The 13,370-nt window shown below is 51.0% G+C and overlaps 1 protein-coding gene across 1 annotated transcript; it reads right to left on the reverse strand.

The window, feature by feature from the left end:
- Window positions 1-1,055: 1,055 nt before the first annotated feature.
- LOC132320364 (electroneutral sodium bicarbonate exchanger 1-like) lies at window positions 1,056-10,272 on the reverse strand (the record flags this gene model as incomplete). The annotated part of the gene is made up of 12 exons (XM_059832647.1): window positions 1,056-1,224; window positions 3,772-3,872; window positions 3,972-4,145; window positions 4,692-4,760; window positions 5,394-5,645; window positions 6,240-6,353; window positions 7,551-7,656; window positions 7,759-8,004; window positions 8,918-9,051; window positions 9,188-9,362; window positions 9,880-9,971; window positions 10,151-10,272. Coding segments are annotated over 12 exons (1,754 nt in total), but the record flags the coding sequence as incomplete, so codon positions are not given.
- Between the last annotated feature and the right edge of the window lie 3,098 nt (window positions 10,273-13,370).

The raw sequence follows: 13,370 nt of genomic DNA on the forward strand, positions 1-13,370 counted from the left end.
TAAAACAGAAAAAAACCAAAACCCCAAAGCCACTGATTTCAAATCTTTCCCCAATCCACTGGCCCCTGACCCAAACCCCAGCGAGACGGATTTCCCCCAAATCAGCCCTGCCCACTCCCCCATCACCCCCAAAACCCCCCTTGAAAAGCTCCAAAGACGCCTCCGACTCCTCTCTGCCCTTGGGCAGGCCCCACGAGACGGCGAAATGGATTTATGTTATTTGAGTTCCACAGAATGAACACAAAATAAATCAATTTTAAGAAAAAAACCCCCAGATTCAGAGTCATAAATAACACAGATTTGCTTGGTGGATATTTCCCCCCTTGGTTTTATTTACAACACGGAGCCTTTCCAAACTAGGTCACCTCTTACAAGAAAATAAATACAATTCACCATATCCAAACCAAAAATAATTTCTGTATTTCTACATGTAGCATCCTGGAGGAAAAACAAAATAATAACAAAAAAAAAAATGTGCCAGCACCTTATTTATTACCTTTTTACATCTCCCCCCACCCTTCCCTCCTCCCCTTAGGGATTCCCATGCACTTCATTTTAGGAATCTACTTTTGAAGGGGCCCACGGAAGATTTGGGGGCCTGTTTTAAGGCACCGAAGATGAGGAAAACACCCAGCGCCCATCCCGCATCGATGGCAAGGGGGCTTGCTGCCAACTAAAGCATTCCGTTTCACTTCAGGGATATTTTAGTTTTAGTCCTAAAGCGACTCCAGGAACACCTTTGAGAGGGTTTCCCCTCCCCGGAGAAGTCTCCTCGGCACAGGAAATATTAAATCCTCCCAAAATGAGGAGTCGTCCATGGGTTTATGGTGTAGAAAGGCGGCAGGCAGCCGTAGCGCTGGCTCTCACAGCCAGCCCGGGGGGTTACAATTCCCTTTCACATGGCCCAGAGTCACGGCGTTAAGCAAGATCTCAGCTTTCATGTAATTAAAAAAAAATTAAAATAAAGAAAGAAGAAATTCTAGCCCCGTACATAGCAAAACCAAAGCTTCAAATGCAGAAGACGGCCGCGCTGGGGCACGCCGAGGAAACCCGGTTTACTTTTGAAATAAGCGCTTGCCAAGGCAGCTGCCAACGTTTTGCAGCCCCTGCCCGAGGCCAGGGGAGATGGAGACCCCCGCGCAGCTCAACCCAGCCCTCTCCTCATTAAAACCGACACCATTTCCCTGCCGCGGTTTCTTTCTTCCTTTCTTCCTTTCTTCCTTCCTTCCTTTCTTCCTTCCTTCCTTCCTTCCTTTCCTGGAGAGATGCCGGGCACGTGCTGAAAATAATCCCAGCCACCGGCGCTGCTCCCTGCCAGGAGGGAGCAGAGTCCAGCCCGGCTCTCTCCTCTTACCTACAGGAAAAGAAAAAGGGAAAAGCAAAAGTGTCCTATATGAGAAGCCCAATAATTCCATTTTCGGGGCAGGGCAGCAATAGGACCGGTACCACAACCACCCAGCTCCGCACCCAGTGCTCTTCACTGGCTTAGTGCTTATACCTCCAGGGGAATTCAAGGTTAGTTTCCAAACAGTGGAGAGATCAGGGCTCTCCTCGCCTGGCGCTTTTTCTCTCTGGGGAGGGAGAGGCGGCATGTCGCAGCAGCAAGCACAGTCCCACGCTGCTCCGAGCCAGGCACAGGAAGGCAGCGTGGAGGGGACCGGCATGGGCATCACGGAGGAAGAGCAGCAAGAAACCCAGGCTTTGCCCCTTCGCCTTCCTCCAAGCCTTTTTGGGGTTTGCCTCCCCTCCTTTTTGAAGAGCTAAACCAGTCTCCTCCCCCTCCGACAGTCACCATGCCACGCTGGCAAAAGTCAACCTACAGCTTGCAAAACCCCATCCCGTAAAAGCCATCTGATTTTGGCCCTGCTTGGGGATGTACCGTTTTCTTCCTTACAGAGCAATTCTGTAGTTTCTTTTCCCCACTCATTTGCAAGAAGCAACAACTTGCCCTTGGCATTTGGGGTTGGCTTCAGGCTCCCGCAGCGGATGTGACAAGCCGATGGCAGGAGGGCTCGAGCACCCGTCCCAGCTGGGCACGAGGCACCAGTTGCAGATGCCGAGAGCCTGGAGCACGTGCTGAGCCCACAGCACGCCTGAAGCACGCCAAGGAGAACTGAAAACATCGACATGGCTTTAATGGGAATCCTCCGACTGGAAAACAGCGGTATCTCCCCGTCTCTGCGTTGGCACATCCCTGAGTCACGTTCTCACTCCTCCCCTTCAAAGCCGAGGCTCCTAAATAGCACAACGGGGGGGAAAAAAGACAAAAAGAAGGAGAGCACCATCAGTGGAAGACCTGCCGGCTGCTGCTGGTTCAACCCTGTTTGTGGGACCACCCCGGCAGTGACGAGCTGGTTTGCATGCCACGGTCCTCGCTGCCTGTTCCCAGGGACGGGCCATTTGCTCGGCATTGCCTGCCGAAGCACGGGAAAACTGTAGGCATGCGCCATCGCTTGCAGAGGAGCATGGTCACGTTCACATGCAATCCTTTACCTCTTTCCTCCCCGGATTCAGACTGTTTCTGTGCTCATAGTGAGAGCCTTCCACACGCTCGTTTTCAACACTTCCTCCGAGATATTAATCTCACAAGGATCAGGCCTGCAATAAATATTTTACAGAGCAATCCGTGACTATGGGAACTGATGCCACCAAGCACGTTAGCACCAGCAAGAGGAACAGCAGGGGCCCGAGAATCCAAGCTCAGCACAATCACGGGAGGTTTTGCTGGATGAGGAGTTTTGCGAGGCAAGCCTGACAGCTGCAGAGCTACAGCTCTGTGCAAAGGCTCTTGTGAGCGTTTAGCCCTGGAGTGGGCTCCTAAGCCACTGCTGGTACAGATGATGCCTGCAACTCCTCGTTTTTACGTATGAGGATCTCCAGCTACCCTAAAGTCACTGAGGATGCGACTTTTTGGGGTCAGATGGGAGTTGTGCAGCCACTCTGCTTGGAGGCAGAGCCCCGCGATCCCCTCCTGCAGCCCTGCCCGTAGATGTGATTTTCCCACCAAGCTGACTGCTGCTTTCTATGGGATGCTCAATAAAGAAGCAAGTGGAAAAAATTGTGCCAAACACCTTCCAACTAATCTTGCCGGGGGTCCTGGCACTTGGTGGGGCTTTACCTGTCCCTGCTTTGCTTTGGGATATCCAAGTTGCTGGTCTTGCCCAGTTTCAGCAGAACTGAACCGGCAGCAGCAGCAGCTTCCATCATTTTCGGGGACTCCTGACGGAAAAAAGGGACAAATCAAGTTCTCCGTCTTGGATCCAAGTGGAGATAAACTGAACACCCAGCAAAAACATTGCATACTGCCCTCTCCTTCTGACTCGTGGCAGCTTTAGCTATTAGCGCAGCAGGGTAAAGACCTTTCACAGAATCACAGAATCAGTACGGTTGGAAAAGACCTGTAATATCATCGAGTCCAACCTGAATGTTTCACTCTGAATGTTTTGGGGGGGTTAAAAACACTGTTACAAGACAATCTTTCCATCATCACCATGGTCGTCATCACCATCATCTGTTATTATAAATGACTCATTTAAAAAATTATACCTCTATTCAAGTGTTAAGCTCACTGCTCATTCAGGAAAAAAAAGGTTAAGATGTGGGATCCAGGCTATTAGGATCTGTTTCTCTTGAGTTCTGATCTTGCCCCAACATATAAAGACAAGCTGTGCTAGAAACAGGCAATCTCACAGCCCAAGGGAGATATCCAGCCCCGAGCGCCCAGCAAGCGTTACCTCTTCTTCGTTGGCTTCGTTTTTGGCACCGTCCAACTTCTTCTTCTTGCTTTCTGGCATAAGGTCATCCAGGAAGCTGAGCTCTCGCTTCGAGAAGCAGAAATCCATGGCTTTCCGGACAAATACGAGAGCCAAAACCTGCACGAATAAGAGGGAAGATGCGGTGAGGCCAGAGGTGGTGCTACATCTCACTCCAACGCGGCAAACATCCCTCTGCCGAGCGGCACCGCCTCTTACCATCATGGGAAAGACGATGGCGGCACGGGACACCTTGATGGCCCAGAGCAGGACGAGGCAGATCAGCTGGATCACGGTGAAGAAGTGCACCTTTCGCAAGGGGACGTGCCGCAGGTAGATGAAATCTGGCTGGTGTTTCACCGGCATCCAAAACAGCTTCAAGCGATTGAAGAACTGCAAAATCAAAGTGGAAAAGTTGCCACCTTGGGACTGCGGAAAGCTTCTGGCCCTCTTGAGACGTGGAGGGAGTTTTCAGGATCTCGCTCACCATGAGAAACCGTGGATCCCACTATGCTCCTCCTGGGAGCAGCACCCATTTTCCCTTCGCTCCAGCTAGAAACCAGCTTGCCCGTGAGAGCTGCCCACCCACGTGCAATTATGCCACGTTATTCTATGATTAGCTTGTCTTGGCCCACTGAATCCCCCAGCAAGGATTTCCACCAGTGGTAGAAATTGCCTTCCCTGTGCACTCAACTCCCCCATTTTCACCTAACCAAACACTGGCCTGCCCTAACCTGTGTTTAAACAGGGAGCGCTCAACTTGCCCGGTCCTCCCAGCCCTATAGACCTCCTGTGCCTCCTCCAATCTTTTTCGTACACAAAATATTTTCATTGCTTGCTTTCCGAGAGGTTTTTTCCCATGCCACTGCTTTTTTCCTGCTTCTACAGAGATGAAATACCAGGCAGCGGACATGCTGCACGCTGTAAAAAAGTCCGTACCTGAATTTCTCCAAGCGACGACACACCCATGTAGAGAAAGACGCCGTAAAGCACAGGCATTGGTATAAACTGAAAGAAAGAATGCAATCATTTATTTTTTTTTTAAATTGCATTGTCAGTAGTACCACTCTCTTCTACAGGCACTGCCTCAAATTGCCTACAGCTTCCACAGGGTTAGAGACGTGTCGGATTTTAACCAGCAGAGCTTTTGTGCCTGCGAGTGAGCTAACGCTCTGCTTTAGGCGGAACGTTGGAGTTATCTTTCATCAGCAGAATCCTATCTTCCAGAAAGGTTGGAGGAAAACAGGCGACCATGCTACCATATGCCACGTTCTGTGACGGTAGAAAAACCTTTCTCCTTATTCTTGTAGCAACAAGCAAAAGCGACGTGCCTCCTTTTAGCCTAGCGAGGAGATTATCTTGTGGGAGGAACACGCAAGGAAGCCCATGGAGATGATTTCAGTGTGTTTAGCTACTGGAACGGCTGTGCTGAGGCATTTGGGGGAGCAAATTGCCATCGATAACGTGCTGAACGGCTGGAAAGCGTAAGCGAGGAGGCTGCTTCCCACTGTGGGTCAAGACCAGGGTTTGGGATAACCTCCTCCTCCGCTCCACAGCTACTCGGGCCTGGAGAGAGGGGACTGGTTTTGGGTAACCTCCAAAAAGCTCATGGTTGTTGGCTGTTTTGCATTTTCCTCTTACCTTTAACACAGAAGTGAAGAAGACAGAGCAGCCCATGAGCACAAAGATCATGGAGCCAGTGACTCTCTGCTCTCGTATCCCCAGAAACTTGGGTTGTTCTCCTGGAGCTGCGCACTCAGACTCGACTTTGAGGCTATTCACGTGGGTGATGGACAGGACGGTGGCAGCCACAAACCAGGGCAGCCCCATCACGGAGCACACCCCGAGCATCACGGCCACCATGAAAAGGTCCAGGTGGTACCCACATCCTTTCTGCGGGAAGCAAAACAAGGAGATGAGCGTCCCACAGCACAAGAGCAAGGACAACGTCGCATGTCAGGCTCAAACCCCACTAGAGCGCAAGTCCACTTCTTGAGAATTTAAAACACGCCTCGGAAACAAATAAGGATGTAGCTGCTCTTTGTGCAAGCCCCTTGCATGAAAAGGTGGCAGGAGTTCAGACAAAGTGGATTTGGGGGGGGGGGGTGTGCGCAATAGCTACTTCTCGTCTCTGGTAGGCTGCAACAAAGCACACACATCAGCATCATCTCCCAGCCCAGCCACCTCACTGGCTTTGCTTTTCCCCTCCATCCCCGTCTCAGAGCACCTCCCAGCCCTGGCTTCATGTCACCCTGGGGTTCAGCACTGCCGGTGCCCTCTTTGCAAGCACCTACAGATACTTCTCCTGGAGGTATCTAGTTTTGGGGCTGTCTTCTCCTTTCCCGAAGGAAACAATGCACTTGGAGGTGGAAGAGGAGATGGTCGCACCACCAGCATCTCCTCCGGACTCAGCCCTGTCCTGCCCCGGCATCACCTTGTGGCATCCCCAAGGGCTGAAACCAGCTCCCTGCCAAAACACCCCGTTACCTTGAACATATGGGGGACGTGGAGCTTCGGTGATGGGATCCCAGTCATGAAGTCCATGAGCACCATGATGACGATGGTGAGGAAAACAGCAAAGTCGCTTACTGTGGACCGTACCTGGGGCAAGAAACCAGAGCTGAAGGGGCGTCGCAAAGGGGGCCACAACATGACATGGAAAAGTGAGGGACATCAGTGCCATTAAGACCGGTTAACAAAATCCCCCCACGCCCCGCACATGCAGCCAAATCCCTTGGTTAGATACCGTTGTTGTGTTTGCCCCGTGAGATGTGGTGCCAGGCAACAGAAAACGTTTAATTAGGTGGAAAAGGGTTGTCTTAATTGAAACCTTAAAAAAAAAAAACAATTACAAAATAAGGAAGCAGATGTCTGCCATGACAGCTACGCTCACAGCTAAAACGGGAATAAGGCACTGAGGCATCATTTGTTCCTCAAAAGGAAGAAATAGTGTCGTTTGCTATGGCAGCTCCTCAGCTGAATCAGCCTTCCCCTTGAGCACATAATGCACAGAAGGTGAAAAAAAGTAACTGTGGAAGACCTGATTTCCCACTGCCTGAGCAAGAGATGACTCCGGGACAGGTCGCCAGGCAGGTGGGAAATGCTACGATCCTTTTGTGCTCATGGAAATGAGTGAGGGACGTCCACGCTGATGGAGAGCTTGGCCTTCAAGGTCAACGTTTCCCAGCTCGACCGAGTGGTGGCAAATACTGCTTAGTGCTCCAGGAAAGCCATTTTGGGAAATGAGCGTGGAGACTGCTGCTGGCCACCGTCTTCTACCTACTCTGGTTGGGAAGTATCGGCTGGTCTTAAACTTCTTCAGTAAGCTCGACAGCACAAAGGTGGAGAAGAAGAGGATGCAGCACCAGAAGAGGACGTCAGGCGTGTAGGGGCCATTGGGTCCACAGGCAGGTCCTTGAAACTCTCCGTGCAAATACCGACATTCCTGGAGAAACAGAGCATCAGGACACAAAGGTAGTGCACGTGCGGCAAGGAAACCTTGCATAACGAGGGGGTTATTTCTGCTGCCGGTCAGAAATATTGTCCTGCCACCGCGTTGAGGAGGCGGACAGTTATTACCCACGATGTTGGGCACAAGGTGGACTGGACAAGGTGGACGCTCCTTCCCAGGACCAAGCGGGTTAAAACCACGCATTAGGTTTAAGCAATGACTTTTCATAGCAGCACTAGCACAGTTGGAAGCCCATCACCACCTGAAGGGCTCCGACTTGTGCACCACGCGAATGCCCCTGGACCCCGTGGCCGCGGCATGAGGAAGCAGTGGCTCGGGGCACTTACAGTCACCGTGAGGTTTTCCCAGGCGATGCCAGACACGTTGATCTTGTTGCTCTCCCAGAAACGCAGGGTTTCATTGCTGGCATGGGTCGGTGCCTCACACTTACAGCTGGGAGGAGAGAAGCCAAGACACGGGTAAGGGAGAGGCGATGCAGGTGCAGCCCTGAGCTCCTGCCAAGGGGCAGGGGCGTTTTAGGAGGAAAAAACCCACTAGTCGATGGTGAGGAAGTCGAGCTGGCTGTGCATGTGCACAGGGTAGGTCTCCCACAGGTGACTCAGCTTCTCTAGAGCCTCGTAGATGAAGATGAGGCAGATGAGGGAGGCGAAGGCTTCTTCGGTGAAGCGGGTGATGTAGCACACCAAAGAGCTGGCGTCGGTGGCCACCAGCACGATGCAGAAGAAGGCGGTCCACAGCCCGATGCATGCCCGCAGAGAGAGATAGGAGAGCGTGTACTCCCTGGGAAACCAAAATAAAACCAAGGGTGGAAAGGCCAGCAAGAGGCTCCGAGCCATGCCTTCCTTCGGGGAGAATTGGGAGCAATTTAGGAGCGTGTCAAGGCTGCGGACGGTAAATGCACTTCCCATGTACTACTACAGGCAGCCTACATGTACTTCCCATGTATGCACCGGCACGAGGAGAGGCCAGTTCTTTAATTCTCATTATTTGGCAATTATCTTGTGTTAACACCTTGGAGGCTAACTGAGGTCAGGTCCCTGTTGCAGAAGGCGCTGCTCTCCCACATCACCCTGATGCCCTAACACCAAAACTGGCTGGTTTTGCGCCCAGTCACCTGCTGCCAGCAAGCCGGGGCTTAATAAGAGATTTAAATTGCAATAAGGGTGGTTCATCTCACATCAAAGTCATCACAGCAGAAGGACTGTCATGGAAAATACCCATTTCACATGAAAAGCTTCTACTTTTTCAATGAAATCAGCAAAACTCACAACATTTCAGCAGAAGACTATTTGGCTACTTGAGCAAACTGTATTTCCACTTCCAGCAACAATCAGGCTAAAAAGTGCCTGGTTTTGTACTCAGAGGAAAGCAAATCTTCCCCCATTCCCAAACCAGAGTGATTTGTCTCCTCTTCCTTGTGCAGCCCATCTTGGGCATCCACATCCTTGTGGTTTCTCCTCTTCCCGCTGCTTCGCTTTAAGCCTAAAACCCCCAAATGACCCCATCCATCCTTCAGAGAGCCAGGGCTCTCGCACCATCACATACTAAAGCAGCAGCGTGCAGCGTCTGTGACACACAAGACAACTTCAATCGAACAACTGCCGCTGAGAGAAATGAAAGACAAACATCTTTTCTCCATCCCCGCTGCCTTCTGACGGCTCTCACAGCACCCGGCCGCAGCAGCCAGCCTTACTTGCAGAATTTGTAGAGGATCTTCTCAAAGACGAGCACGGGTCCGGTGCTGCCGAGGATGGTGAGAGGTTGGCCAGCAAAGAGGGAAAACACCACACCGGTCATGGAGGCGCCCAGCAGCGACTCCATGGCACTCTGTCCGGGGAAGAGAGGCAGCAGTGAGTACAGAAAGCATTAGGGGGAAAAAAAACCCAGAGCAAACTCACTGCAGCAAGGACTTTTGCATGAGTTTTATCCTCCCCCGTGCCACCCAACAGAGAGAGCTGCTCACTATGTGGCCATCGGTCGCCTCCCCCAGCAGTCCCCCAAAGGTGATGACAGGGGACATGCAGGCACAGTAGAGGAAGAGGAAGGACGCCAGACACTGCAGCCTCAGACCATCCCGAAAGTCGCTCCAGAACCACGGGGCTTTTCGCTTCACATCCAGGATCAAACCTCCAAAGAGCCTGGAGGAAGGAAAAAATAAGAGACTGTTCTCCTGCAAGACCACATGGACTTTTCTTGGCTGCAGAAGGGCAATCACAAGCATGGAGTAATTTTCAGTGCTGAAAAGAAGCCGTCTCCTTCTCCCTTTTTACACCCTCTAGAAGCTGAGGCACGCCAAAACGCCCTCCAACAAGAAAAAAAAAAAAAAGAGAAAAAAGAAAAAAGAAAAAACAAGACCTAACCTGAGAGCCCATCCCCTCTTATTGCAACACTCCCTTGCTTTGAGAAGAAGCAGAGCTCTACCTGGAGGTATTTGCATATCTGCTTCCACTCCAAATCAAGAAAACCTGTGTGCAATGATGCTGTGGCTGAGCCCAGCTGCCCACATCTCCCACCTGCCCAGCCCAGGGACCAAGCTGGGCATGTGGAGCCCCTTCACTGAACCAAAAAACCCCAAAAACCTGCTCAAAGGCAAGGTGCATGCTCAGATTTGGGAGGCAAGCAGAAAAAAACGCCCCAAACTACCAAAGCTTGCACCTTCCCGTCCGCTCCAGTTCAGGACCGCTGTGCTTCTCCGGCTCGCTGTCAGAAGCACTGTCATCGAGAGCTCCTGGCATCTTCCTTTTTTCCTGTTCAAATGGAAATAAGAGAAAGACAGCTATTTGTAACCACTGGCTTGTTTTGCTTCTGGTCTGGCTATGTGACTGTGCCAAACGGGGACCTGGTGAATCTGGAGCCCTGAACAGCATCCCCAGCTGCCTGCCGTCCTGCCCGTCCCCCTCGCGCCTCGCTCCGCCGCAGCACCCACTTGCGAAGGGACGTTTTTCGGGGGCTTGATTCGGATCGATGGATCCCACTCTCCAGGCGGCAAGACCGTGACCTGATCCAGAAACTCATCGATGCCGGCCACGAGGTCAGCCCGGTTCTTGGCTTTATAGGCGACGTCATGGAAAACATGCCATTTGAGAGTCTGAACTTCAGAGCCAAATTATTTCTGTTTCATTTTAGAGGTTAGTAGCGGGAAGATATGATCAGCAAGAGCTTTAATTGCTGGCACTTTTAGAGTAGGAGCAATCAATGGACGGTTGCAATTTCGGTGTTGGGCTCTGACATGAATTAGCCCTAACCTCCCGCAGCTATCGTCAGAAACGAACCACAAACACTTGGGCTCTAATTCTTTAGGCAACTGAAAGATCCAACATACACTCGCTCTCCTGCTCAGTCTTCCCAGAGCTCAGCACTGAAAGAGCAAAGTCCAGCGATTTCTCCTACTTTAAAGGCGCCCGCCCTGAAAGCTGTTGGAGGTACTCATCTCCCACTGGTAACCTGTCAAAGGAACCAGAAACACTTGGGCTCTGAACTTGTTTAGACTACTAACAAATCCAACATACACACGCTCTCCTGCTAAATCTGGCCCGAGATCACCACTGAAATTGGAAAAGTCCAGCGATGGCGCATACTGTAAAGGTGTCAGCCCTGAAAGCTGTTGCTGGTCCTCATCTCCCACTGGTAACCTCTAAAACGAACCGCAAACACTTGGGCTCTGAACTTGTTTAGGCTACTAAAACGTCCCACGTACACACCCTGTCCTGCTCATTCTGGCCAAAGTTCAACACCGAAATTGCGAATGTCCAGCGATTGCTCCTACAGCAAAGGTGCCAGCCCTGAAGGCTCTTGCTGGTCCTCATCTCCCACTGGTAACCTCTCAAACGAACCACAAACCCTTGGGCTCTGAACTTGTTTAGACACTCAAAGGTCCAGACGTATGATCGCTTCCTTTCGCTAATTCACATCAGAGCTCAACAACAAAATTGCGAACGTCCAGCGATTGCTCCTACACTAAAGGTGCCAGCCCTGAAAGCTCTTGCTGGTCCTCATCTCCCACTGGTAACCTCTCAAAAGAACCACAAACACTTGGGCTCTGAACTTGTTTAGGCTACTAAAAGTTCCAACGTACACAGCCTCTCCTGCTCAATCTGACCAGAGTTCAACACCGAAATTGCAAACGTCCAGCGATTGCTCCTACATTAAAGGTGCCAGCCCTGAAAGCTGTTGCTGGTCCTCATCTCCCACTGGTAACCTCTAAAGCGAACCACAAACACTTGGGCTCTGAACTTTTTTAGGCTACTAAAAGATCCAACGTACACAGCCTCTCCTGCTCAACTGGCCAGAGCTCAACACCGAAATTGCGAATGTCCAGCGATTGCTCCTACACTAAAGGTGCCAGCCGTGAAAGCTGATGCTGGACCTCATCTCCCACTGGTAACCTCTAAAAAGAACCACAAACACTTGGGCTCTGAACTTGTTTAGACACTCAAAGGTGCAGACATGTCATTGCTTCCTGTCGCTAATTCACGTCAGAGCTCAACACCGAAATTGCGAACGTCCAGCGATTGCTCCTACACTAAATGTGCCAGCCCTGAAAGCTCTTGCTGGTCCTCATCTCCCACTGGTAACCTCTCAAACGAACCACAAACCCTTGGGCTCTGAACTTGTTTAGGCTGCTAAAACTTCCAACGTACATAGCCTCTCCTGCTCAACTGGCCAGAGCTCAACACCGAAATTGTGAACGTCCAGCGATTGCTCCTACACTAAAGGTGCCAGCCCTGAAAGCTCTTGCTGGTCCTCATCTCCCACTGGCAACCTCTAAAGCGAACCACAAACAGTTAGGCTCTGAACTTGCTTAGGCTACTAAAACTTCCAACGTACACAGCCTCTCCTGCTCAACTGGCCAGAGCTCAACACCGAAATTGCGAACGTCCAGCGCTTGCTCCTACACTAAAGGTGCCAGCCCTGAAAGCTCTTGCTGGTCCTCATCTCCCGCTGGTAATCTCTAAAACGAACCACAAACCCTTGGGCTCTGAACATGTTTAGACACTCAAAGGTGCAGACATGTCATTGCTTCCTGTCTCTAATTCACGTCAGAGCTCAACACCGAAATTGCGAACGTCCAGCGATTGCTCCTACACTAAATGTGCCAGCCCTGAAAGCTGTTGCTGCTCCTCATCTCTCACTGGTAACCTCTCAAACGAACCACAAACACTTGGGCTCTGAACTTGTTTAGGCTGCTAAAACTTCCAACGTACATAGCCTCTCCTGCTCAACTGGCCAGAGGTCAACACCGAAATTGTGAACGTCCAGCGATTGCTCCTACACTAAAGGTGCCAGCCCTGAAAGCTGTTGCTGGTCCTCATCTCCCACTGGTAACCTCTCAAACGAACCACAAACACTTGGGCTCTGAACTTGTTTAGACACTCAAAGGTCCAGACGTATCATCGATTTTCTGGCTAATTCACGTGCGAGCTCAACACTGAAAGTGCAAACGTCCAGCAATTGCTCCTTTTCTAAAGGTACGAGCCTTGAAAGCTGTTGCTGGTCGTCATCTCCCACTTGTAACCTCTAAAACAAACCACAAACACTTAGGCTCTGAACTGGTTAATACACTTAATGGTCCAGACGTATCATCGCTTCCTCTTGCTAATTCACATAATCACAGAATCAGTAAGGTTCGAAAAGACCTGTATGATCATCAAGTCCAACCAAAAAAAAAAAAAAAAAACCCCAAAAAACCCCACACCACACAACAACAAACCACAACACACCAAAAACCAACCCCCCCAACACCACACAGCTCCATGCCCATCAAGCTACATCCCACAATGCCCCATCCACACGCTCCTTGAATACCTCCAGGGAGGGTGACTCTACCACATCCCTGGGCAGCTTATTCCAATGTTTCACTACTCTCTCAGTAAAGAACTTTTTCCTAATATCTAGCCTGAACCTCCCCTGGTGCAACTTGAGGCCATTTCCTCTAGTCCTGTCACTAGTCACTTGGGAGAAGAGACCAACACCCACCTCTCTGCAACCTCCTTTCAGGTAGTTGTAGAGAGCGATAAGGTCTCCCCTCAGCCTTCTCTTCTCCAGGCTAAACAACCCCAGCTCCCTCAGCCACTCCTCATAAGACTTGTGCTCCAGACCCCTCACCAGCTTCGTCGCCCTTCTCTGGACACGCTCCAGCACCTCGA

This window comes from Gavia stellata, chromosome 35 (assembly GCF_030936135.1).
Source record: "Gavia stellata isolate bGavSte3 chromosome 35, bGavSte3.hap2, whole genome shotgun sequence".
Taxonomy (NCBI): domain Eukaryota; kingdom Metazoa; phylum Chordata; class Aves; order Gaviiformes; family Gaviidae; genus Gavia; species Gavia stellata.